The 23,156-nt window shown below is 34.9% G+C and overlaps 2 protein-coding genes and 1 non-coding gene across 4 annotated transcripts; 1 reads left to right on the forward strand and 2 right to left on the reverse strand.

The window, feature by feature from the left end:
* Positions 1–283: 283 nt before the first annotated feature.
* TRNAC-GCA lies at positions 284–355 on the forward strand. The gene has a single exon. It is a non-coding gene; the product is annotated as a tRNA-Cys (tRNA).
* Positions 356–829: 474 nt separating this feature from the next.
* Positions 830–8,072, reverse strand: LOC101209373 (elongator complex protein 1). 2 transcript variants are annotated; one of them, XM_004142691.3, is made up of 6 exons: positions 7,669–8,072; positions 7,258–7,579; positions 3,791–6,848; positions 2,832–2,930; positions 2,429–2,747; positions 830–1,228 (listed from the first exon to the last, which is right to left on the reverse strand). In XM_004142691.3, exons 1-5 carry the CDS (start codon positions 7,825–7,827, stop codon positions 2,432–2,434), a joined length of 3,954 nt encoding a protein of 1,317 aa, XP_004142739.1. In that variant the 5' UTR covers positions 7,828–8,072; the 3' UTR covers positions 830–1,228; positions 2,429–2,431. The 2 variants fall into 2 exon arrangements, with proteins under 2 accessions (XP_004142739.1, XP_011655355.1); XM_011657053.2 differs by lacking the exon at positions 7,669–8,072 and having other exon boundaries at positions 7,244–7,395.
* Positions 8,073–10,792: 2,720 nt separating this feature from the next.
* On the reverse strand, positions 10,793–21,335 carry LOC101211906 (hypothetical protein). The gene is made up of 11 exons (XM_011657054.2): positions 21,021–21,335; positions 20,410–20,506; positions 18,949–19,863; positions 18,716–18,843; positions 18,205–18,336; positions 17,077–18,112; positions 15,406–15,918; positions 15,026–15,303; positions 14,106–14,198; positions 13,894–14,019; positions 10,793–13,081 (listed from the first exon to the last, which is right to left on the reverse strand). Exons 1-11 carry the CDS (start codon positions 21,192–21,194, stop codon positions 11,294–11,296), a joined length of 5,280 nt encoding a protein of 1,759 aa, XP_011655356.2. The 5' UTR covers positions 21,195–21,335; the 3' UTR covers positions 10,793–11,293.
* Between the last annotated feature and the right edge of the window lie 1,821 nt (positions 21,336–23,156).

The raw sequence follows: 23,156 nt of genomic DNA on the forward strand, positions 1-23,156 counted from the left end.
TGAATTACATGACCACTAAGAATGAGTATCTTATAGACACATGACATGAGCGTTAAATGAATAATGAGTAAGCACACTAATGAGCATCTATTATTAATAGTATTTATAATACAAACGAGTATATTGTATAGTTTATTGAAATCCGTAAAAGCATTCTTGCAATTGTGGAGTGGTTGAATATTTTTGCAAAAAGGAAAGAACGAAAACTTTTGGTATTGAAGTAAAATTAATACACTATGAGTTATAATATTTATAAAACTACAATTGATTTAATGTCATCAAAGGGTCTATAGCTCAGTGGTAGAGCATTTGACTGCAGATCAAGAGGTCACCGGTTCGAACCCGGTTGGGCCCTTTTTTTTCTTTATTTTTTTTTAAAATTTAAAAACAAACCACCTGTTTTTATATTTGTTAGGATGGGATCTACATTTTTCTTAAACAGCTATAGAATCAATTATTTATAAAAAGTTCAAAATTAACTTGGGAAAGATAAAAAAAAAATGTTATACATAACACAAAAACGAGTTATAGAGAGTTTGATGTGGTAAATAATTTTAATATTTTGTTATTTTTGAAAATTTCTTTAAAAAGAAACTTAAATAGTTGTCAATTGTTCAGGATGAATTTTGCTATCAATATTAGATTACAATCAAAGAAGATGATTAGAAGAGAACTATGGTTCAAGTTGAAATGATTATTTCATTTCATGTTCAAACTAACAGAAAATGAAAGCCAAAATTATCGTTTAAAATTTTTACAAACGTTCAGTACAGTTGAGAAAATAGCCACTTAAAAATTAATAATAATAATAAGGTTTCGCATTCAATCATTCTGTGAAAAGAGACTTGTAGAAATTTAATAATGATGATGATAGTAATAATAATAACAATAATAGTTCTTCAGTTACTAAAATTAAAATCAACAATCTATCTACACTATAATCTTTGCCATTTAAATAAAATGAGCCTCACAATTTTCTTCTTGATAATTCTGAAAATGATTAGAAAAGTTAAAAACTTGAATATGATGCTCATCTAAATATTCAACTCTCAAACATAAAGATGTCTACTGATACATACATTCTAAAACCAAAAGATTATTTCTGCAAAATTTGGATGGATTTCTATTAATACTCATTCTTCAGTTCACCATTTGTATCTCAATCCCTCTGAATTTGAGATTGCAAAGGCTTTAATTTGAAAAGGCAGGTTTCTTTTCCTTGGTTAAGCTGAAGACAAAATAAAAGGAGAATTAGAAAACAATGGAAGAGTATGTTGATCTACAATGGAATCTCAATATGATGATGTGTATATCAATTATCAAGTAGTCAGAACCTTATAAAAATATGGCTCAATGCAGAAGAGCATCAACATTAATTAAGAACCAAAAGAAAACGAATAAAGAACTCTTTAGAAATAATGTTGAGGAGGAAAGTTATGAATCAGGTGAATCCAATCTTATTCCCACCTTTCTATAGCCTCCTAGTTTCTAATGGAATTCTTCTGTTAGATACCTAGATTAGTATACATGGGTTTGTCTCATATAAGGGTAATTAGATTAGTAGAGGGTTAAGGGTATAAGGGTACTTAGATACTTAGGAAGTTACTAGTAGTTATCATGTAAGTGTGGTTACAAGAGTGGTTGCATCTTGTTATAAATGAAGGGAGGGTAAGAGAGAGACGAAGCTTATTCTGTGGAGTGATTTAGGGCTTGGGTGAGAGTACTCAAAAGGAAGGTTCCAAGTGCCTTATACTTGGGTATATATTGTATTTTCTTATAGTTTATTTATTAAGATCGTTTTTGTTAGCATGTGTTAACACTAGCATGGAATGAGAGTGATTATGGTCTAAGAAGTATAGATACGTATACGAGACATGGATACATAACAAGGACATAGGGACACTTCATTTTCTAAAATCTAGGATATGGACACGATAGGGGATGCGTTATGAAAATATATCAATTTTAGATTAAAAGAAATTCAAAGAAAATGGATCAACACACTTGCATACTTAGAAAATTAGTTTGATACATTTTACACTTAAATTTTATTATTGTTGTCGTATATATCTTTTTAGCCTGCTCAATTAGTGTTCGATGCACGAGCACATCTAACACATTTGTTGCATTAACGTGTGTCCAACATGTGTCAGCCAGGGATATGCTAGCCAAATTGAAGTGGAAGTGTTTTTCTTAAATTATGGTAATAGTAAATGTTTCTTTATGCAAAACAAAACAAAATAGAAAAAAAGAAAAAAAAAGGATATGGAAATAGTCATGATAAGTATGACGAAATTTAATCTGTCAGAAGGCACCGCAGCCATCAAATGCTATTCACATGCAAACTAACATACAGCCATAAAAACATAGCATGCTCAAGTTGTCAAGTTAGAGCTGAAAATTAATCAGTTAAGTTACCAGAGCTCACCAGTCATGGAGAAAGGAATACTTTATAACGCCATGAGAAAGCTTCCAATTTTTGGACTTCACTCTTCAATACTTGTACGTAATTCTCCAATGTGTCTGCCTGTTCATTTATTATATCACTAGAAATAGTATCATCTGCAAGGTTTACAGCTGCCATTTGTGAAAGTTGAAAGCTCTCTGCAGTTCGTTGGAGCTTCTTTGCAGTTTCTTCCTTTCCCAGCATCACAAGGGAAATCAACAAGGATTTTAGCTCAGACCTAGGCCCAGCAGTTAGAGTCATGCCTTTTAAATGCTCTACAAGAGCCATCTCCTCACCAGGACTACAAAAGTGTACAATAAAAATGTTATTTCCCGAGTGACAGGATGCCATTAGTTAAAAGAGGAAAAATCAGCAGTTTAGATACCTTCCCGGACGGATTTTTCCTCTACTTTTCTGGCGTCTTGCCTCTCTTGATTTCCTACCAGAAGTTGTGCTCATGGTAACAGCCGAACTCCTTCTACTCCTGTTCATAATTTGGGGTAAGAACTGAAGACTAATATTCGTAGGGCCCACAGAAGGATGGTCAAATAAAAGTAAAGGTAACAACATTCTTATTTTTAATATTCAACTTATACAGGACACGAGTGTACAACCTATAGCAAGGCCGTAACTATGGAACATGAGCAAAAATACATGTAGATGGACCTCCACAGGCAGAAAACATATTAGAGAAGCACAAAAGAAGCTAAGCAACATCTATTTAATTAATTAGCTGTAAAGAGTTCAGAAGTTTCTTATCTATCAAGGTTCAGTTCAACAACATTCTTATTTTCCATATTCAATTTATATTCCTATAAACCTATGTGTTATTAAAAATGTTCTCCATTTTAAAAGAAACGATCATGCTTATTTTACTATTGTTAATGTTTTGTTGTAGATATTCAAACAAGCCCCTTGACTGCACTTATAAGACCATCATCTAAGCCTACAACCTTTGTTGTCAATAAATAACATTCCTTCATTTGAGGCTTTTTACAAAATCCTACAGGTTAATAGTCTCAATGACTAACTAAAGATTATGCACTCAGTTCATGGAAGCCACCTACGTAGAAATTAATTTCATGAGGTTCTTTGACATCCAAATGTTGTAGGGTCAGGGAATTGTCCCGTGAGATTAGTCGAGGTGCGCATAAGCTGACCCGAATACCCATGGATAAAAAGAGATTAAAAAAAACAAAACCCTACAAGTTAAACTTCCAGAAGTTGTACAGCCAAAACAGGAGTACCTTATTTCAGTTATAGGCTGATAGGAAACATATAGAGAGACTTTAAAGAATCAAAAGAACCGTGAAGCAGTAGTACAAAGAAGATTAGAATACATACCCAGCTGAGTAAGCACTCATTCCACTCAAATTACTGCTAGCTTCTGATGCAGTATCATCATCAAGATTATTCATTGAACTTTCCTCTGCCTTGATTTTAGCAGCCAGAAGTAATCTTCTCTGTCGAACAGCTAAATATCGAGTTAAATATTTTCCTACTTTCTCCAATCCTTCCTCATATTCACCAATAAGCAAGCTTGCACATTCTGCAGATGCATTCTTCAGTTCTGTTACTAAATCTTCTCTCTGATACCTAAAAGCAATTCTCAAACCCTCTTCCCAGTCCCTAGCATTAATTAACAAAGCCATCCCACGGTTAATATCCCCACAGTACTCGAGCGCAATTTTAGCAGCTTCACCTGGTTTACCAAGAGCTTGAAGCTCCTCACAGAGTTCATGAGCCAATTGCAATATCTCATCTTCGCTCATTTTAAGAAATCCGGCAACTATAAACACCTGACTCCAGTTACCACTAGCACGATATGACTTCAAAGCTTTTTCCAAATTGGAACAGCAAAGATAAGTTTCTGCAGCATCTTCAAAACATTTTTCATCACTAAGATAATCACCCCAGGCCTCAAGGACTAATTTCCTCTTAGCATTATCTGTGATCAACTGAAGTCCCAAAGAGAATAATTGAGGTTTTTTCTTCATTAGGTTTATACAATCAGAAAAATTATCCTCCCCAGCTGAAACAATATGTTTTAACGCTTTCTCAAATCTTGACAATCTTAGGTCAACATTATAGCACATTAAGAGGAACGGCATCTTCTCCAGTTCCTGAAGATAAGGGATAAATTCTTTTGGATCCCGCTCCGAGTTTATTGCCACAATAGCAGCAAGTTTTAAATCATAAAGTCCTAAAGCAGTCTCAAAAACAGCATCAGGATCAGACAACCATAAGAGATGTTTCAGAGCTTCTTCAGAAGAAGGATACGATGTTCTCCTTGGAACATCAGAATTTAGTAGCTCAATTTCACATATAACTTTTATCCTCTCTAGAGCTTCTTCAAGTGCTGGCGGATCACTACGTGCAAGGGTTGTTAAAATGCATAGTTCTCTTGCTGGACTTTCCATCATATGCTCCTCAACAGCCCTCCTTATGGCCAACAGTACCAAAGACACCTTGGTTTTTACACAAGAATCTTTGGATTCTCTCGGTGCTCCAACTTTATTGTCATCCGTGCATGAACTGGATATAAAGTTTTTATAAAGGGTCTTTGTTACATCTTTGTTCTTAATGGCACAAACAAATTCAGTGATGTAGTTAAAATTATTAACTTGCTTCACAAATTCCACTGCAGACTGGATAAATGCTTGTAAACCACAGTAATCAATAATGACATTGAAATCTATCCTATGTCGCCTAACCATAAGAAGTGCATCTCTGAAGCGCCCTTGGATCAATGCATTCGTGATAGACGCAAGTACCAACTTTCTTGGATATATGCACTCTAGATTTCCTCGAGCTGTTTGTAATATAACAGCAGCAGCATCACCGTGCAGAACACCAACAATTTTGGCACTTTTTTCCCATATATAGATGAAGTTTCTATTTTCTTCTTCTTTGCATTTGCTACTAGCTTGGAAAAAATTGTATTTCTCTTCTATTTTTTCATGCAACAAGTCCGAAATGTCGAGAATACAAAGCAAATCCTGTTTAGTTCCTAAAATCAAATGCGTAGTTATTTGGTCCCCCAAATTTGAGTAAAAAGAAAAACCACTACAATTGTTGCAAACTACCATCCCATTCAAATGGAGCCTCCCAACATCATCAAGTCCAAAAAGAAGGGGCTTTAATAACCCATTATTATCCACCAACGCCACACTCATCCAGGGACAAGATGATGAAAAACTCTTATCCTCCTGCTTCAAAAATTCACCAGGAAAGCCCAATCTAGACGCATACTTAAGAACTTTTCCACCATTAAGCTGTATAAATGCAGAACAATTTTCAGCAGGATTTGAAGCTACACAGACAACTGGTCCTTCAATAAATTTTCTATTAGAAATCCTCGCACCCCAACCAGAACATGTAGGTGAACCTAGAACATGATCCTTGGGTGATTTAAGATCAATTTCCAATAAACAAAATCCGAAAGGTTCCTCGTTTGGGGAGCCTTGAGAGACATAATTATAATCGTCAGACCCATAATGAGAAACAACAAGAAGTTTATGCAAGTCCAACCAGACAATATGCTGAAAGGAGCCAAATGTTGATTCAGAAGTTGAAGCTTCAACATTAAATTCCTTTCCTTCTAGTTCGTCCCAGACATCAACTGCAGGAAACTCAACAATGCATAAAAGGCCATCTGATAAAAAGGCAGCCAAACAATTCTTAAAATTCTTAGAGAAAAAGGCCACATCACGGACAGCACTCGAAAATTTCAAGCTGAATAAATACAGAGGAGGTGGCATGAGGGATAAAGAAAGAGGGGTCACTAGTATCTTTGCATCATCAATGACCAATGCTGTTGAGTTCTCCATGATAGATGAGGTCCACATAAAGTTGTGCATAGTAATTTGTCCATTAACTGTCCAACAGAATAACTGAAGAGGCCTTGTTGGATCCCATACAAACCTAACCACATCCTTCTTTGAATACCGAATTTCATGCTTCAAGTACCAATGGTTGTTGCTGAAAAACCAGATCTTAAGAGAATCATAACTTTCACATCTGACAATACCTGCAAGAAGATCTGAACTGCAATTCCACTTTAGAAGTTCAACTTTTGCACCAATTCGCTCATTAATACAAAATGAACTTCTTTCTAATCCGTTCCTTTCAAAAAATACTACAGTCTGACATTCAGATTCACTTTTCTTATCATAAACAGCTGCAATTTTAGCTCCACTGGGCATCCATTCCAAAACTCCTCCCACAAACGTTTTTACTTCAGATGAAGCATGCATGGAACCTCCATCTCGCTCCCAGATCTTGAGCTTCTTGAGTGCAGTATTAGAAGTTTCTACATCGCTTAGAGTCACAAAGTATTTCCCATCACCTCGCCAAGAAATGGAACCTTCAAAATCATTTTGCTCAGAAAAGTTTGGTTCACCTGAAGACACGATTCAATCATTGTATTAACAAACATTCAGATGTATGGAGCCATTTCTAATGTAACAATGGTTGGTTTTTTCTTTTCTTTTCTTTTTTTGTTCTTTTTTTGTTCCTCTTCTTTTTTATGAATGTTCATGAAGATGACGAGAGAACAGCATGAAGCACCTTGCAGCCAACATCAAGTAATTCAATATCTATTAAAATCACAACTTAAACAAAGTTCATCAACTCTGGAAATAGAAAGTAGCTCAAAAAGAAGAAAGCTCAAAGAAAAGGTCATAAATTTTTCTATCAGTGAGCAAGATGCTCTTTACGCACTTCAACACACATGTTGAGATAGATAAGCTATAACATAAAATACCCTATTCAATTGTGTATGAAAGGAATTCTTACGTTCGTCAACACACCTTCAGGAAAATCCTCGAGAGTGTTCTCATACATCAAATCCCAATCATGAGTCATTACTAAAATCTGCCGAAGCCCAGAAATTATGCACAACAAATCCCCATCTGGACTAGGTGAGATACGTTTCACACCACCCTCCACCATGCCAACAATTTCAGTCCCATTTCCATCCACAGAGAACAGCAAAAGAGCTCCGTTCCGAGTTCCCACTATCAGCGCTTCTTTCTCCATCAAATAATCAAACGACGTGACATAGTCTCCAGTTTCCACATCTATAGGATGAACTTCAGCAGGTAACATGGCTACGCTTTTCATTCTTTCATTCTAACACAAGCGAATAACAAGCACACTTAGCACAGAGTATATCACCGTAAAGAAAAAACAAAAAATAGTCTCCAAAAGGAGATGCTTACATGGAAGGAAGTAAGCTGAGTAGTGTAGATGAAATTGGCGGAGGAAAGAAAGAAGAGACGATTCCGTTCAATGTCGAAGGCGGAGAATTGTATGACTTCTCCATTGGTTTGTAATTCGAGTTTGAGAGAACTCTCGGAATATAGCTTCAAATTATTCATCCTCTGAGAGTGAGGTTTTGGAAGTGTTGGAAGAAGATGGAAGGTTTTACGGCGGCGACGTAGGAACGGCGGCGGTTACTGACGGGTTATATATGTAACCTAAGTAGCTCCTCCGATTGATCGGTGGGGAATTTTTTAGGTCCGTATTATTAGAGACAACGCCGCCGTTTCGTTCACTTGCTTCGGTTAGTGGCAGAGTACTTTTGTTAATAAGTTCACAAATGAGGGATACTTTTGTCATGCTAAAATATTTACAAAGTATACCAATAAAGTTTTATATCTATATGTGATATAGAAGTCCGTCGTATCCATATACTGTTTTTCTAGCAACTGTTTTTCTCAAGCCCTAATGGCAACTTTCATATACCCTTTTTTCCTCTTACGATCACTTTCTGACAATAGTCCCATGGTCAACTTTCGTATACCGTTTTTCTGTAGTAACTATCGGCGATCATTTTAGCTAACCATCTTTCACCAATTTCTTGTCACCATTTTTCGATGATTGTCACCAGCGTACCTTTAGTCATTGTTTTTACGTGAAACGTTGACCCGCTTTCCTTTATCGATTTTGGCAATCATTGCCTACAATTTCCAACCACTGTTTCGGTGCGATCGTCGATAGTTAACTTTCAATAATCATCTTTATGGCATCCCTACTAAGCAACCTCTTGTCACCTTTTTCCATTGTTCGCCTCTAGCCATTCTCACTCACTTTCCAATGATCACCACTAGCCACTAACCACCCAAATCTCTATTTTTTTCAAGATTTTTTGGTACACGTAATATCCAAGTATCTTTTTCAAGATCATTTATATTTCTCACACAATTTTGAACTAAAAAATACTTTGAAAAAAATATATATATATTACAGGATAAATAAGATGAAAAGAAAGGGCAAACCTTGATTTTATTATAGTATTTTGGTGTTTTATTATACTTATAAAAATTAATCTTTAACTAATCCATAGTATCTACTTTATAAGATTCTGGAAAAATATATAGGTTTAATAAAGTTTCTAAGATATCTTATTCATTTGTATTATTTTAGTCTTGTATTAAACTAATTATATCTATATTTAATAAAGTTTTATTTAATTGTTTTCACAAATATCAAAATAGTTCATTTACAAAAAAATTATAAAACAGAAAATATTTTATTGTTGTATTAGATTAAAAAATTTCAATCTATTTAAACGTTTTGACTAGTTTGAAAATTGTCATATTTCTTAAATAAAATTCAAATTCTTAACAAAGATTTTATTTTATTTTTCCATTTTTATAATTGAAGATTGTAGAGAAAAGAGAAAATAAGTTTTCAAACAATAATTTTGAATAAAAGGATGAATGATATAGGCAGTTAGATTTGAATGATATAGACATTTAGATTTGAAGTCATTTTCCATCGTTTAGAAAAAATTATACGATTGTGTGGATTTGATATAAACGATCGTTTATCATACTCAACACGGTCGTTTTGCGTGGTCAAAACGATCACTTAGATTTGAAGAAATTTTTTTCATCATTAAAAAAACTACACGATCACAATCGTTTAGAAGAAGAATTATATGTCCGCATTTGACAGATTGATCTCATGTTGAGTTTGACAGGTTGATCTCATATTGATTGGAACATTTTTTATATTTTGCATTGTGGGCATGCTAGCTTAATCGGTTTTTTAAAATGTTCTATATAGTATAAACTTTTGTCGGTTTATTATATTTTTTTAAAGAACTTGATTTTATTTCTTAAATATAGTTCGATAAAAAGAATTATAGTTTTTCAATAGTTGAAATTAAGATTGAAATAACAATTTATTTCAATTTGAAGTTAATAAATTATTGTTAAAAAACTTATGTTTTTTAAATTAATTAAAGACAAAAATTTATGAAATTTTCTTTCAAAACCCAGTAAAGTTAAAATATCAAACTAATAAACAAATAAAATTATAATTATGGTCAAATCTCTATTTCAAAAGTTTTTTAAAATACAAATATTCTTATAAAAAATTTAATTTATTTTAAATTTAACTATTTTAATATTATTAAGATGAGACAATTTAAATTAATTTAAAATCTAATCAATGACTAAATACAAAAGAAAGTATTTCACAAACTCCAAACAGAATTTTTCACATTCTTAGGTTTAGCCTAAACCAAAGGGCTTCTTAGGTTTAGCCTAAACCAAATGCCCTAAATCTTTTATTGTTGAACCAATCGAAGTTTTTTCATTTGTATAGAGAAAATAGACTACGGCACATTTAATTACCTTTTAAAAATTATTTTTAAATATAGTAAAACAAACTGAAATATTTATAAATACTAATTTCAAATATAGTAAAAAAAATTAAAATATTTATAAATACAACAAAATATCTCAATCTATATAATATTTATCTACTTTTATATTCCGATAAGCACAAATAATAGTTCATCTCAATCCAATGAATTTTGTTATATTTATAAATAGTTTTAAACAATTTTGACATTCAAACCCTTTTTTCTTTATTTATTTCTCCTAACTTATCATCTTGAATGCTAAAAACAGTAGTCTTACTTTATTGAAGGAAAACGGTAAAAAAAGAATAACAAAAGTGTACAAAATATTTACACTTTCTTGCTGTAAATTTTTTTTCCTTTAGTGGTTTTTTTTTTATTCTTTGCCATAAATAGTTTGTTTTATCAATTAGTCTCCAAAAACACCCTTTTTTAAGAAAATAATTCAAATTATACAAGCCAACACAATTGTAAATCTTTTCTTAAAGTTCAAAACAATATTCCAACCTAGCTAGGTAAATCATATGTTCATCACCATTTAAAACTTGTACAAATATTTAACTCATTGCATCAACAAAGTAGTTCAGCAACAATTGTGATGAAGGGGCAATACTTAAGTCAGCAACCCAAGCAAGCTTTGTAGCAAAATTCTAGAATAAACCACTGTTTGACAAACAAAATAACATAGATAGTAGGAAAACCAAAACAATGACGATGAACATTGAGTATTAGCATTTCATTTTATACCATATCATATTTAAACCTAAAAATGGTTAGTACTTACATTTAAATGGGTAGGGTCAATTAAAGAAATTAATTCTACCAAAAAAGACAGAGGAAAACCTGAGATTCGAGGACACACCTTAACGAAATAGCCGAACAACGGTCAGAGCAAGAAACTGGCTGAGAAATCTGATGATGATATGGTCTCGATGACTTTACAGACGGGAAACAAAAGGCTATTTTTCCACCAAGTTTTTCTTTCTGCTAAGTATTTATATTAATATCTAATTCCTAGCCGCAATCAACTCTCTACCACTTAACAAAATTGGGGAAACTACCGTGCCTAGCATGTATATGATAAAACGGTATGAGGTGAACTATCTGTACACTGAGGCTTCTCCCATAACTAAAAAACTGATCCTAGTTTTCCTGTAATTTTACTGATCCTACCAAACCAAGGTGAAACTCTATCACGAAGGCTCGTTGAGTTGGATTCCCCTTTCGTTTACTTCTTGCAGAACAGCACTTGTATCTCCTCTAGTTCTACATATGTTGTAATATGATTTCCACAGCTGAACAGAGAACGGGTAAACAGATAAAGCTCGTTTGTGAAACCTCTCAGTTATGGCTTCAAGACCTTTAACGTTGGCCAGAATATTAGCAGCTTCTACCCAAATGAACTCTGGTGGTATTGGGACAGAACTAAAAATTGCAATGATCAAATTCGAGCAGGCCCAGAAAATAAGGCTGGGAGAGGCAGCTTGGGAAGAGTAGTTGTCGTCGTTGCATAATTGCTTACAGACAGAAAGTACCAACTGGTAATTAGAAGGCAAAATCTCTAAGATAGTTTCCACGAAATCCACCAATTCCTTTGGTTTGTTAAATTTTTGAGGTAAAAGAGATGGCCCATACCAAACTTCAAGAATACAGTTCACTAGTGAAACATCCGGAGAAATTGGAGACAGCATGTTACTGACAAGAAGTCGAACTCTTGGCTTCCTGATATCCTTGATGAATCTTCTGGACAAGGGTTCGGGAACTGGGAAAGCCCGAGCATCGTTGAGATAACCCTCTAAGATGCTTCTTATTCCACCAACAGAGGCAGCCTCATTCAACAAAGACTCGTCGGTAAGCAAAAACATAGCATATTCTCTCATACAATATCTAAAAGTTTCAGAACTAGCAGCCCTCAGAGCATTTTCGAAGGCCAAACGTGCTTCTAATTGATCATTCAGTAGTAATTTGTGAACTGAATGATTAAGATACCAAAACACCACATCCACCTCATTGGGACTGCAATCTAATGCACGTACAATTGATCCTGAAGCATGATCTAGCAGGTGCAAGGAGTCGCAGTCACTATTAACTGGTGTTCTAGTTTTAGAACAATCCATCTTTGAAGTAGAGTCAAACCGACGGGCCATTAGTTCTTCAGTACATTTGATCCTCCCATTCCGAAGTAAATATTCAGCATATTGATTCCAGATGCACTGAACTCCAGGTACTTCTTTTGGCCAGTACCTGATTACTTTTTCAAAAGCCATAACAGTTGCATCCCCAAAATCATGTTTCCTTGCCCGTATATCAAGCAAAAGAAGTTCTGGGCAAGATGGATAAAGTTTAACGTACTTATCCAACAAGTTCCTACTGAATTCTATATCCTCAAATGCCATCAAGCACCTTATATGATTGACAGCAAACATTTGAATGGATTTTTGGTAGCATTTACTATCAAGTGATTCATTGTTCAAGCATGAATCGACAAAATCTACTGCTTTCTTGACCACCCTAGAAGCCCTTAGCTTCTCACCATTTGTCAAATGAACAGCAGGCCATTCAATCTCGATCAGTTCTTTCTCACATTCAAGCTGCTGCACTATAGCATGAGGCAGTTTCCTGTAAAGAACTAAATACACAACAGAAACCCAGAAAATACATTTGTCAGATATATTTAAGCATGTGAGCATATCAGAATGCGTAAAAGAATAAGGCTCATCAGAATCCATAGCAACTTGAAGAAGTCCAAAAATCCTCTGAATAGCCTTCTCGACATTCCCAGACATACACAAACAATTTGTCATCTGTAAAATCAGGTCCAAGATATGGGCACTAGCATATTTCCCATCCAAGTTATGAGTAAATATATTGTGGCAAAGTGCAGAAATTGCAGAATCATATGCAGCCAATCGAGCATCAAGATTCATGCGGCTGTTAATGTACATGAGCCAAAGTTCATAAGATTGCCCATTATGCTTGACCTGAACAACAAGAACAAAGGATTTCCACACAATGTTTGATTAAGCGAGTGAGAATAAAAATGGACAGAAGTGCCCACCAAAGACCAACACTGAATCATAAAGGTGATACGAGTACAAGGAGAAAGTTTTTTAAAAGGAAAAGAACTAGACAGGACCCAAAGACCATACATCAGCTGGAATAAAATGTTCTCAGAGATCACTAGTAGTTCTGGTTCATAACATACCACTTAGCAAAGTAGATGAACTCTTCTGGCCCATTGTCTAAAATCTTTTATACTTCTAATTTCTTCTTTTTAGAGATTTTTATTTTTTATTTTTTATTTTAAAAAAATACAAAACAAAACAAAACAGATGAAGAAGAAGAAGCTTTCTAGAGATTTTTCATTAACATTCTAGTAAACATCTGGTTTCTCTTTCTCCCTTGTTAAGCAATGACAGCTTTTTTGTAACTTCAATGTTACTTCAAAGATGGACTGTTTTCAAAATACTAGAAACTTTATTGTAGTTTCAACATTGTAGTGGTATATCACCAAGTAGATGAAAAAACATATTATGTTTTAGTCCTCGCTTTATAAAGTTGATACAACCAAAAAATAACTTGGATTGACAGTCAGCATCACCAAAATGCTAAAGTGTTTACTAAATGTTGATAAAAGCAAAAATCTTCGATATCGCAAATCTTGTTTCATCTTTCTACTATATATATTCTAATACATAGATTTAATTAACATCTTTAAAAACGTTTTTGCAGTACTTTTCTACATCCAGATTATATTACGCAGCAGAGCAGGAACAAATATAATAATGCATACCGCATAAGAGAACATGTCATCCTTCCCTCCAGTTGTAGTATAGCTATAGAATATTAGAAGGTAAACAGCCCAGAGAGCTATAGATTTTGGATTGTTCTCTACAGCACGTGACAGTACAGGAAGAGCCTGCAAGACAAATATTTCCAATTGTATTGCAACATGGTTCACACAAGCAAGAAGCAACAGAAGAATGAATAACAAAAAAAACGTACCTTTTTCATGCCCTCTCGACTGTTCATTTCCTGATTAATAATAATTAGAGCTGTTTCCAGAGCTAGGTTCTCATCACCCTGTTTCAGCTGACTCTACTTTGTAAGAAGTTGCCACAATGAGATCATGGATCAAACAACAGAAAGATGGTTAATGTTCTTTTTTCAGAATCAGTGACAGCAAACTTTATAGCAGTTGCAAGAAAAGTCAGTGTAAGTGAGATCATGGACCAAACAACCGGAAGATGTTAAGGATCAGTTATCAGTAATATGTAATAGAAACCTTCAAAGACCAGAATCATAACGTCACAAAAACTAAAAAAGGATAATTTTATCTTCATGTAAAAAAGAAAAGGGGAAAAAAAGAGGTAACATCAAGCACAAGCATAAAAAATAAAAGGCAACATCTTCATATAATAACAATATGCAAAAAGGAGAAATGAAATACTCCTGTGCAGACTACATACATGCGTGTGTGTGCAAAAAGGAGGGGAAGAAAATACGATATTTCTCAGGTTAAAATACTCAAATTAAATGCCATGATTTGAGCAAGGGAAGAGTACCCTGTTTCCCAAAATCAGACAGTTCAGATATGATGGCGCAGTTTTAAATTACACCAAGAAAAGAATTATAATAATTTAGGCAAAACTCCATTCAGAATGAAGTTTAATTGAAGAAAGTGGCAATGATCAAGTACTGTGATCACAGCATGCTAAGAGAGTTAAATAGATATTTCTGATCCAAAAACAATAAAAAGATATGCAGCCATGCATGACAGAGAAGGAAGAGAGAGATAAAGGAACTCAAATACAAATTAGTTCAACACAGCCATCGTGTGCCGCATGTCAAGAGGAAAAGAACAGGAAAAAAAATGTTAAGCTGCAGACTGAACCAAGGGCATATATAAGGAGTAATAAACAAACCAATACAGAGCCTCCCCTCTGAAAGTATGATGATGGTCTATTCCAACTTCCCTTGGCCTCTATACGAGCATCATGTAAAAATAACCCATCAGCAGAAGCATCCTTTTGGAGCAAATTTGGTAACGTCAAAGAAATACTAAAAAAGCTTTGCCAGCATTGACTACTTCTCTGAGCTAAAACATGGCCATATGAACGTGAATCGGCTTTTAGAATATCTATGCCAACCAGGTAAGTTGGAGGAGTCATTTGATCTTCATTCTTGAAGACTTTTGTTTCATCTGAAGAAAATGATAGTCCATCGCAAGAATTTGAAAAAGATGCAGATGAAAAGTCTACAGAATTTGAACCATCTAATTAAAAGATCATCAGAATCATCATACCAGAAGAGTTGATGTGGCCATGCTGACACTGGCTTCTATTGGCAAAAGAGAAGTCCTTCATGTGTTGCCAAGGACATTCATCATTGTTGCATTTTCCACGGAGTTCATACATGCAAAGTGGCCACGATGGATCAATTGCTAGATCGTCAGTATAAGAGCCATCACTCTGTAACATGGGTCTGGCAATCTCATGGACAGAGTTCTCTTTTAATTTTCTCCAGTGGATTTGATCCACTTCCAAAGAATCACCGTCTTCAGGGAAACCAAGATTAGAGAGACTCCCATGAGTTCTAGTGAGTAAGACTTCTATACTAACTGAGGATATGACCTTCATGTGTTGCAGAACACTGTTCATAGTCAATGGTGTAAAACTATTAGTAGTTTTGGAGCAAGATCCTTCTCTACTGAATGGTTCATTGTCATCAGAGTCTGTTAAATCCGGAGCCTCTGATGGCAAGTTTTCAAAATGATAACGACCATGGATCTCATCTGGGGTTTTGCATCTGTCTGTGCCTGCATAAGGAAGTAAATATTCTAAGCAAAATCCTCAGTATTTCACTAAATCATTTTTAACCATAATTCACACTCAACCAACCTGAGAAAACTGCCATCTGAACCACAGCTTAAGAGTAAAAAAGGCTCAAAATATTTATATTATTTTGAAATGAGAAAAAAATGATCAATATCATAATCAGCAAGAGACTAAATCTTGAACTGATAAACTCAAAAACAACCAAGTTATGGCTTATCTCTTTAATCCATGATTCCCTATGCATAACTTTAAGGTTTGATTCATTTTATGGCAATATGTGCAGGTAATGGAGGTTTAAGTTAACAGAGCATCCACAATCAGCAGTTTGAAATGACGCTCGATGCTAAGAGAAAAAAACTGAAGCATTATGCACTGAGGTTTCATGAGTAGATACCAAAGGCCAAAATCATTTGCAAATTCCCTCTTAGAAATGTGGGAAAAGTATTTGCAAGGCAATGGTGCCAAGACAAAGAGGGCTATGAATAATTTTCCAACCAGAAACTACCTACTCTGTCAGATTATGTTCATTGATATGTATTCTTCTTAGTTAAACTGATGGTGTAGGAAGGGAGAGAAGAGGCAATTTTTTCCAAAAACAAAATCAAAAGAAGAGAACAATACTCAAGAAGTGGTCCTCGAATTCCTTTCCAGCCAAATATTCCACAACAATGCCCTAACAACACAATTCCACAAAATACTAGCACTTTTAGGCCCCTTTCACCCTAAGCTTTAAAGAGCTAGGAATACACTCAAAGAACGATATGAAAAAAAAATAGACTCAAAGACTTCAAGTTGACAAGCTCTTATCTCTATTAATTTTTTACTCAGAATTAGACTCAGCCGTTAGAATTTAAATTCACAAAAGTTTCCTTCGGACATGAGCAAAAGAATAAATGGCCCCAATTTAAATCTAAAGTATATTTCCACACATTGCCATATTTTTCAATTCAAAGAGACCTCCAGAACCGGCCTTCATGAAAAGGACTGAGGTAATGATAAATTTTAGGTAAAAGATGTTTACCTAAAATAACATGAATAACATGGGAACAGTAGAAAAGGTATCTTTAAAAGCCACTTCAAACATGCCTGCAAGATCACATATGATGAAGCATAAGTCTCATTCCTGAAGATAAAGTTACCTCCAAAACCAAACTGTTGATCTCCCTTTCCTGATAGTAAGGCACTCTCATTCTTCTTACTTATGAGGTCGACGTCACTTCCAACTGCTAGATCTACTGTAAGTTCTGTATTATTTTGCTGAGTTATGTCATCCCTAGCATCATTCTCAGTCCCCTGTTCGACTGAAGTTTGAAGGTTATTGCATGGATTGCAAGCCTTTGACAAATTTCTTGTTCCTAGACGTGCAAATAGTTCAGACCTTAATTTTGCTTCAAGGCGCAAAGAATCCTCAATATTATTGTCGCAGTGGTTGTTCTTCGACGTATTATATGCCTCCATTTGATCATTTTCAAAGTGTTTCTTTCTCATGTAGCATTCATTATAGGAATCAATCATTTCATGGTCAGATGGAAATGACTCTTCATCTCCATCCATTGAAACGTTTGGATCAACAGAAGGAGAGAAAATTCTATCTGCAATATTATTGCCCTTAAAAGGCAATGGATCCAATGTATTACCACCTAGGTCAGAGCAGGATCCAGGTTCAGACCCCAAACTTTGTCCATTCTCATGGAGATTGGAAGTATTTATGGCACCAGCATTTTCAAGTTGCATATTTAAATCATTATGTAGCCGAGTAGAACTGTTATATTCAGAATGCTTCTGATACAAAGGAGAAGCTATATTAGCATGTCCAGACATACTATTTAAGTGATCCACGTCAATTATCATGTCTTCTTGCTGTCTTGAAGAACTAACTGAACCAGGATTATTCATGCAAAAAGAGTGAAAATGAACTGAAAATAATTCTCTCTTGTGATAAAGTTCAACACATCTAGAATTAGCCTCAATCAAAGCCCTTTGAGCTCTAGAATAAATTTTGAAAGCATTTCTTTCTTCAATTTCACATTGGCGCCTGCAATCTTGTGCTTCTTCTAGATCCTTGTCTAGTGACTCCTCAATTTCAAACAATGATTGGAGATCAAAATTGCCAAAATCCAAGCAACTTGATGGATTACCAAAAGCAGTCCCAGAAGTTTTACTGTTGATCAATGACTGCGATGATAATAAATCCAGAGGAAATCCATGTTATAAAAACAGAGCGAGAACAAAAAACCAAAAATGAACAGTTGAGCTTGAAGATAAACCTTAAAGAAATTACTGCATGGCTCTGGTGTCTTGACATTGGATGCTGATTGAGGAGGTGTTCTTTCAAAAAATTTTGCAGTTGAAGCAGATGGCTGAAGGCCATCACTCTGACGGTGAAACTCAACATTATCCTGTTGAGACAAATATTCAAATTATGCTTCAAGGAGAGAGAAGGAAAAACTGTGTATAATAAACGGTAACATAATTTTGAAGAGAAATCCATTTATGTATACAAATACTTTATTATTTCCTAAATATGCAAGAAATCCTGATCATCCACTGTTAATAATACAGATATGAGATATGGTTCAATTAACTTCACCATGAACTTAACGATTTTAGGAAAAACCACAAACAATATCGTCAAACATAAGATAGTGGAAATTCATCAAAGGTTTAATGAAGCAACTTTTCTAGATTTTCTGAGAAGTATAGTTAATTTCAGATACTTGATAAAAAAAGACATCAATGAGAAAAGACATCATGCCGCATATACAATTATTGACTTACAAACTGAGATTGGACATTGGATGCGACATTTGGTAGAGCTGTAGCTTGATCTAAGACAACAAGAGGGTGAGGATCCACCTGATTGCCAATAAAGTCTGATTGATTGCCATTAGCAACAATGTCAGTATCTGCACAGCATTTTACATAACAAGTTAGGGCAGCACCTCATAAACAGTAAGATTGAACTAAACTGAAAATTTTAATTTTCTATTCAGTATGAACAAACTATTCACCATCCTGTACTTTGCCAAGGTCAATGCCAAGTGAAGGTGAAGCAGCCACATGCTTGATATCTTCCTTACTCTGCTTCAACACACTGGACTCTTCTCTACTCAAGGATTTCCCCTTCTGGTTATAAGAGCCCTTAATGTTCTGTGTCTCTTCTCCAGGCTCCTGAGGCCAAATAAATTTTGCAGCAATCAATGAACGAAGTTGTTGCCCATTCAAACTCAGCTTGGAAGAATAAGACCCGCTGGTTTTCATGCGCTTCGCATTTAGATCCTTAGGCCCTAGTGGAGGAAACTGCGAGATAGTAGCATTCCCCTTCCTACCCAAATCAGATTTTGAATTTGTGACAATATAATCCTGGTTTGTAACTAAAACCCTCTCCTTGTTCTGTTGGGCAGACTTGAGCTTCAATTTGCTTTCACGAATGGCTATCTGCTGCCGCAAATCCTGCAGCTTGCTAGTGTTTACGTTCATTCCTTGATCATTTCCACGCCCTTGGCTCTGTAGGTTCCCACTGAAAGCTCTGATTTTAGATCCTTGTTCAGCAAATGAGGGCCCAGCAGCACCTTTGGAATATGCTTTGTGATTCTTGGTCATTGAAGGGATAAACGCTTGACTCAAAGGCAGTTTGTTTACCACAACTTTGTTCCTTGTCATACTCCGTAACTTGTTTGATCTATCAAGTATTGAAGTTGGAGGCTTAAAATGCCTAACAGCATCACTATGAGATTTTGAAGTTCTCACTTTACTACATTCCTCCAATTCACTGCCACTGTCATCGGAGAAGCTAATCACAAGATTAGAATTGGCCTTTCTGGAAGCAACCCAAGGAGTACTAGCTTTGTTTACAATTTGAGCATTATCACGTATCTTCTGAGACATAGTTGATATGGATGTTCTTGTGCAAACATCAGCAGAAGCTGAAAATTTATTTCCAGAAACAGCTCACTGTGTCAGTGGCAGATATTGGTCATCATAAAGTACTTTTAATATAAAACCACCATAAAGCTTAGTGCACAGATAGATTCATTCATAAGACCAATAATTTGAGAATCCCGTCATCCAGAAAAATGGGAAATATTCAAGCACTGAAACCTAAAATGCAAACATCACAGCTAGAAAGAACCCCAGCTAGTATCCACATCTTTTAGATCCTTAAAGAAAAGAAATGTGTGAACACTTCAACTTTAGTAAAGATGAAAAGTATTTCTCCATAGTAAACCTAAATCCATGTAAACTGCCACACGAAAGAAAGCCGTAGGTGTCCAATATCCTTAGTTTAAAATATGCATATACACTAAATCCAACGTATTTTATACTGCAGATATACCAAAAGCTTCATAACCAAAATAGCTTTCAAAACAACTTTTTATACTGTTGCAGAATTCAAAGTGAAAGGATGGAGTTAATAAACTAATAGACAATGCCTTAAAAAACCAGAATCGTTCATAAGAGGCAATACTTACCAGTCTTGATCCCTGGATTACATTTATTCTTAGGAGGAAGAATGGATGATATGCGTGACGCAATCGAAGCAGGCACAGTAGAACAAACAGGATGTACCTGAGAAGTAAAAATCCCTCATGAGCCATATAAAACAGAAATACAAAAATTATACCACGAATAGAAAAGATAACCAATCCATTAACGATACTACAAAAAATGCTAATCCTTGACCGATCCGAATATAAAGAATGAAAACAAATTCACAAGTCCAAAGTGTTCTTAAACATAATCATAACTAAAAACACAAGAGTTCACAAGTCAGAACTAAAACTTTCAACCCTACGGCATAAAGATAAACCGTTTGAACTTCAAATACAGCAGTCCCTCTATTCTCACCTCGACAACATAAACAACTATTAATTAAAAGATAAACAGAGACCTAGAACTTTGATTAGTAGAATAGTGTATGAAGCAAGCTATAGGAAGCCTTCAATTCCAAGAAAAACAGAGGAAGCAAGAAAATGGTAAGGGATGAACAATCATTTTCAGCATCGGAGAAGACGAAAACGAAGAGGAATGGGATGCAGATTATAGAGAAAAACAAAAAGAAAAGGGAATGAGAAGAAAGTACGTCGTGTGTTTGTGTATCGTTGTCGGAAGAAGATACTTCGCCTTCTTCTTTGCCATCGGAGGCTTTGATTTTGGTAGGTTTTGAATTGGAGGGCATAGATTTGAGGGTGAGCTCATCGGAGTCCTTCTCCTTCTCCTTCTCCTTCTCCTTCTCCTTCTCCTTCTCCTTCTCCATCTCCTTCTCCCCGCTCAGTGAAGAGGGAGATTGAAGAAGCGGTTTAAGGGAAACGGAAGTTTGAGGAAGAAGGTGGGATGAATTTGGGGGTGTTTGGACACGGGAATAGAGAATGGACAGACCGAAGTGAGGATTGATTTTTTACGTGAAATTACATCCGTGTCCTTGGTTAACTATTAAATTACGTCATTCCCACTGTCACAAAGCTGTCTGCCCTTCTCATTATCCCAATCAATGGAAGGATGTGTTTCCTTTTTCCAAAGGCATATTTATGGTAGACAAGAACACAAACCGACAAACCGACAAACCGACTTCAAATCTTTGGGTGCGTTTGGTGGAGAAAAAGAGTTATGGCGATAAGTATTATGATCATATGTATTTAAAAATAAGTTTATTATTGGCAGTCTTACGATAATATGTGTTTGGAAAGAAAATTATAAATAATAGTATGTGTTTAAGAAAATGATTATAATAGATAGTGTTATGATAACATTTGTTTGAATAATGGATTATAAGAATAGTGTTATGATAATATGCGTTTGGAGAAATTATTATGATTGGGGTGTTATTATAATAAAGATTACATAACAAATAAGAAAAAATCTATATAAAATAATCATTATGAATATATGTAATATAATAAATCATATTATCTTTTGTAAATATGTTTTGCAATATTTTTCTTACATACTCCATTTATTTCATAATTTGATTTATAAATTGTTAGGTTGTGGTCGATTTTTTTTTTTTCATTTATAGTGTCGTTCATATCTAGTGCATAAATTTGTTAGAGCATGCAAATATAAATTTGAAGCTAAACGAAATTGGGAAGATTTGGTTTACTATAAATTTTTGTTCACTTAACATCCGAATAACAATACTGTTGGAATTTTTTGTCCTAAAACTCGTAGTTTGTAAATCATATTCTGTTCAATAAAGTTGTTATTGAGAAATTAAATATTATAATCTTAAATCCAATCAATCAAGTTCCAAGGCTATTTTTGAATAAACTTGAACTTTATGTGTAAACATAAACGTGGATCAAGTTCGAGTATATAGCATAAATAGTTTATAGTATATGAAATAAAGGTTAGGCGCCTTATTTAGAGAAACTATGGATGCGGCCCACTTTGTAGTACAAACGAAGTGATCCTAATCGTTCATGTAGAGACATGAAAGTGGGGGCATCCTATGTAAAATGTTTACATAAGACTGAATCATGAATTAGTCTTTTTTACGTTATAACATCGTTTACTGTTTAAAACTGACTATCTCAATTATTGATGACCTAGGTAACTTAGTCTTAATCCTGAGTTAACTATGAACTCCTGTTCACACGAGATTATCCTTAGATCTGCATAGGTGAGGGCAACTCATCAGCGTTGGCCCAATAAGCCTCCCATTTCAGGGGTAAGATCAGGTCCAGCTGGGAACATAGGGTACAAGATGGAATTCACTCCTACCCGCTTTAGGGTTAGTAGATAGGTTGTTCTCTTAAGCACTGAATCCAAGTCTTGAACAAGGGGCCCCACCCTCTCATTGGCCCGAGAGGGATTAAGTTTATAAGTTGAACCTTAAACCAATTGTTCAATAGTGGATTAGTGAGACTTAAGGAGCAAAATGTAATCTTGGGGGTAAAACGGTATTTTGACCCAGCCAAGGTTACGAGCAACCTGTGAAGGATTAACTTACTGATTATGGTTTTATCAAATGGACACAAATATATCTATAGTGAGGGGAGTGCAACTACGGGACTTTAGTGGAATGACCTGTTAGTTAACGAATGTTGATTAACTCGGTTTAAAAGAGTTTAGCTAGTTAATCTTGAATCGTTGGAGCACATGATCTATAGATCCATTAGGTTCCTCTGCTAGCTCATATGGATTAAACTTAGAACAGTGTGATGAAATAAGTCGAATTGTTCGAATTGGGAGAAGAAAGGGAAACCGACAAATATAGTGA

Source organism: Cucumis sativus, chromosome 5, assembly GCF_000004075.3.
Source record: "Cucumis sativus cultivar 9930 chromosome 5, Cucumber_9930_V3, whole genome shotgun sequence".
NCBI lineage: Eukaryota > Viridiplantae > Streptophyta > Magnoliopsida > Cucurbitales > Cucurbitaceae > Cucumis > Cucumis sativus.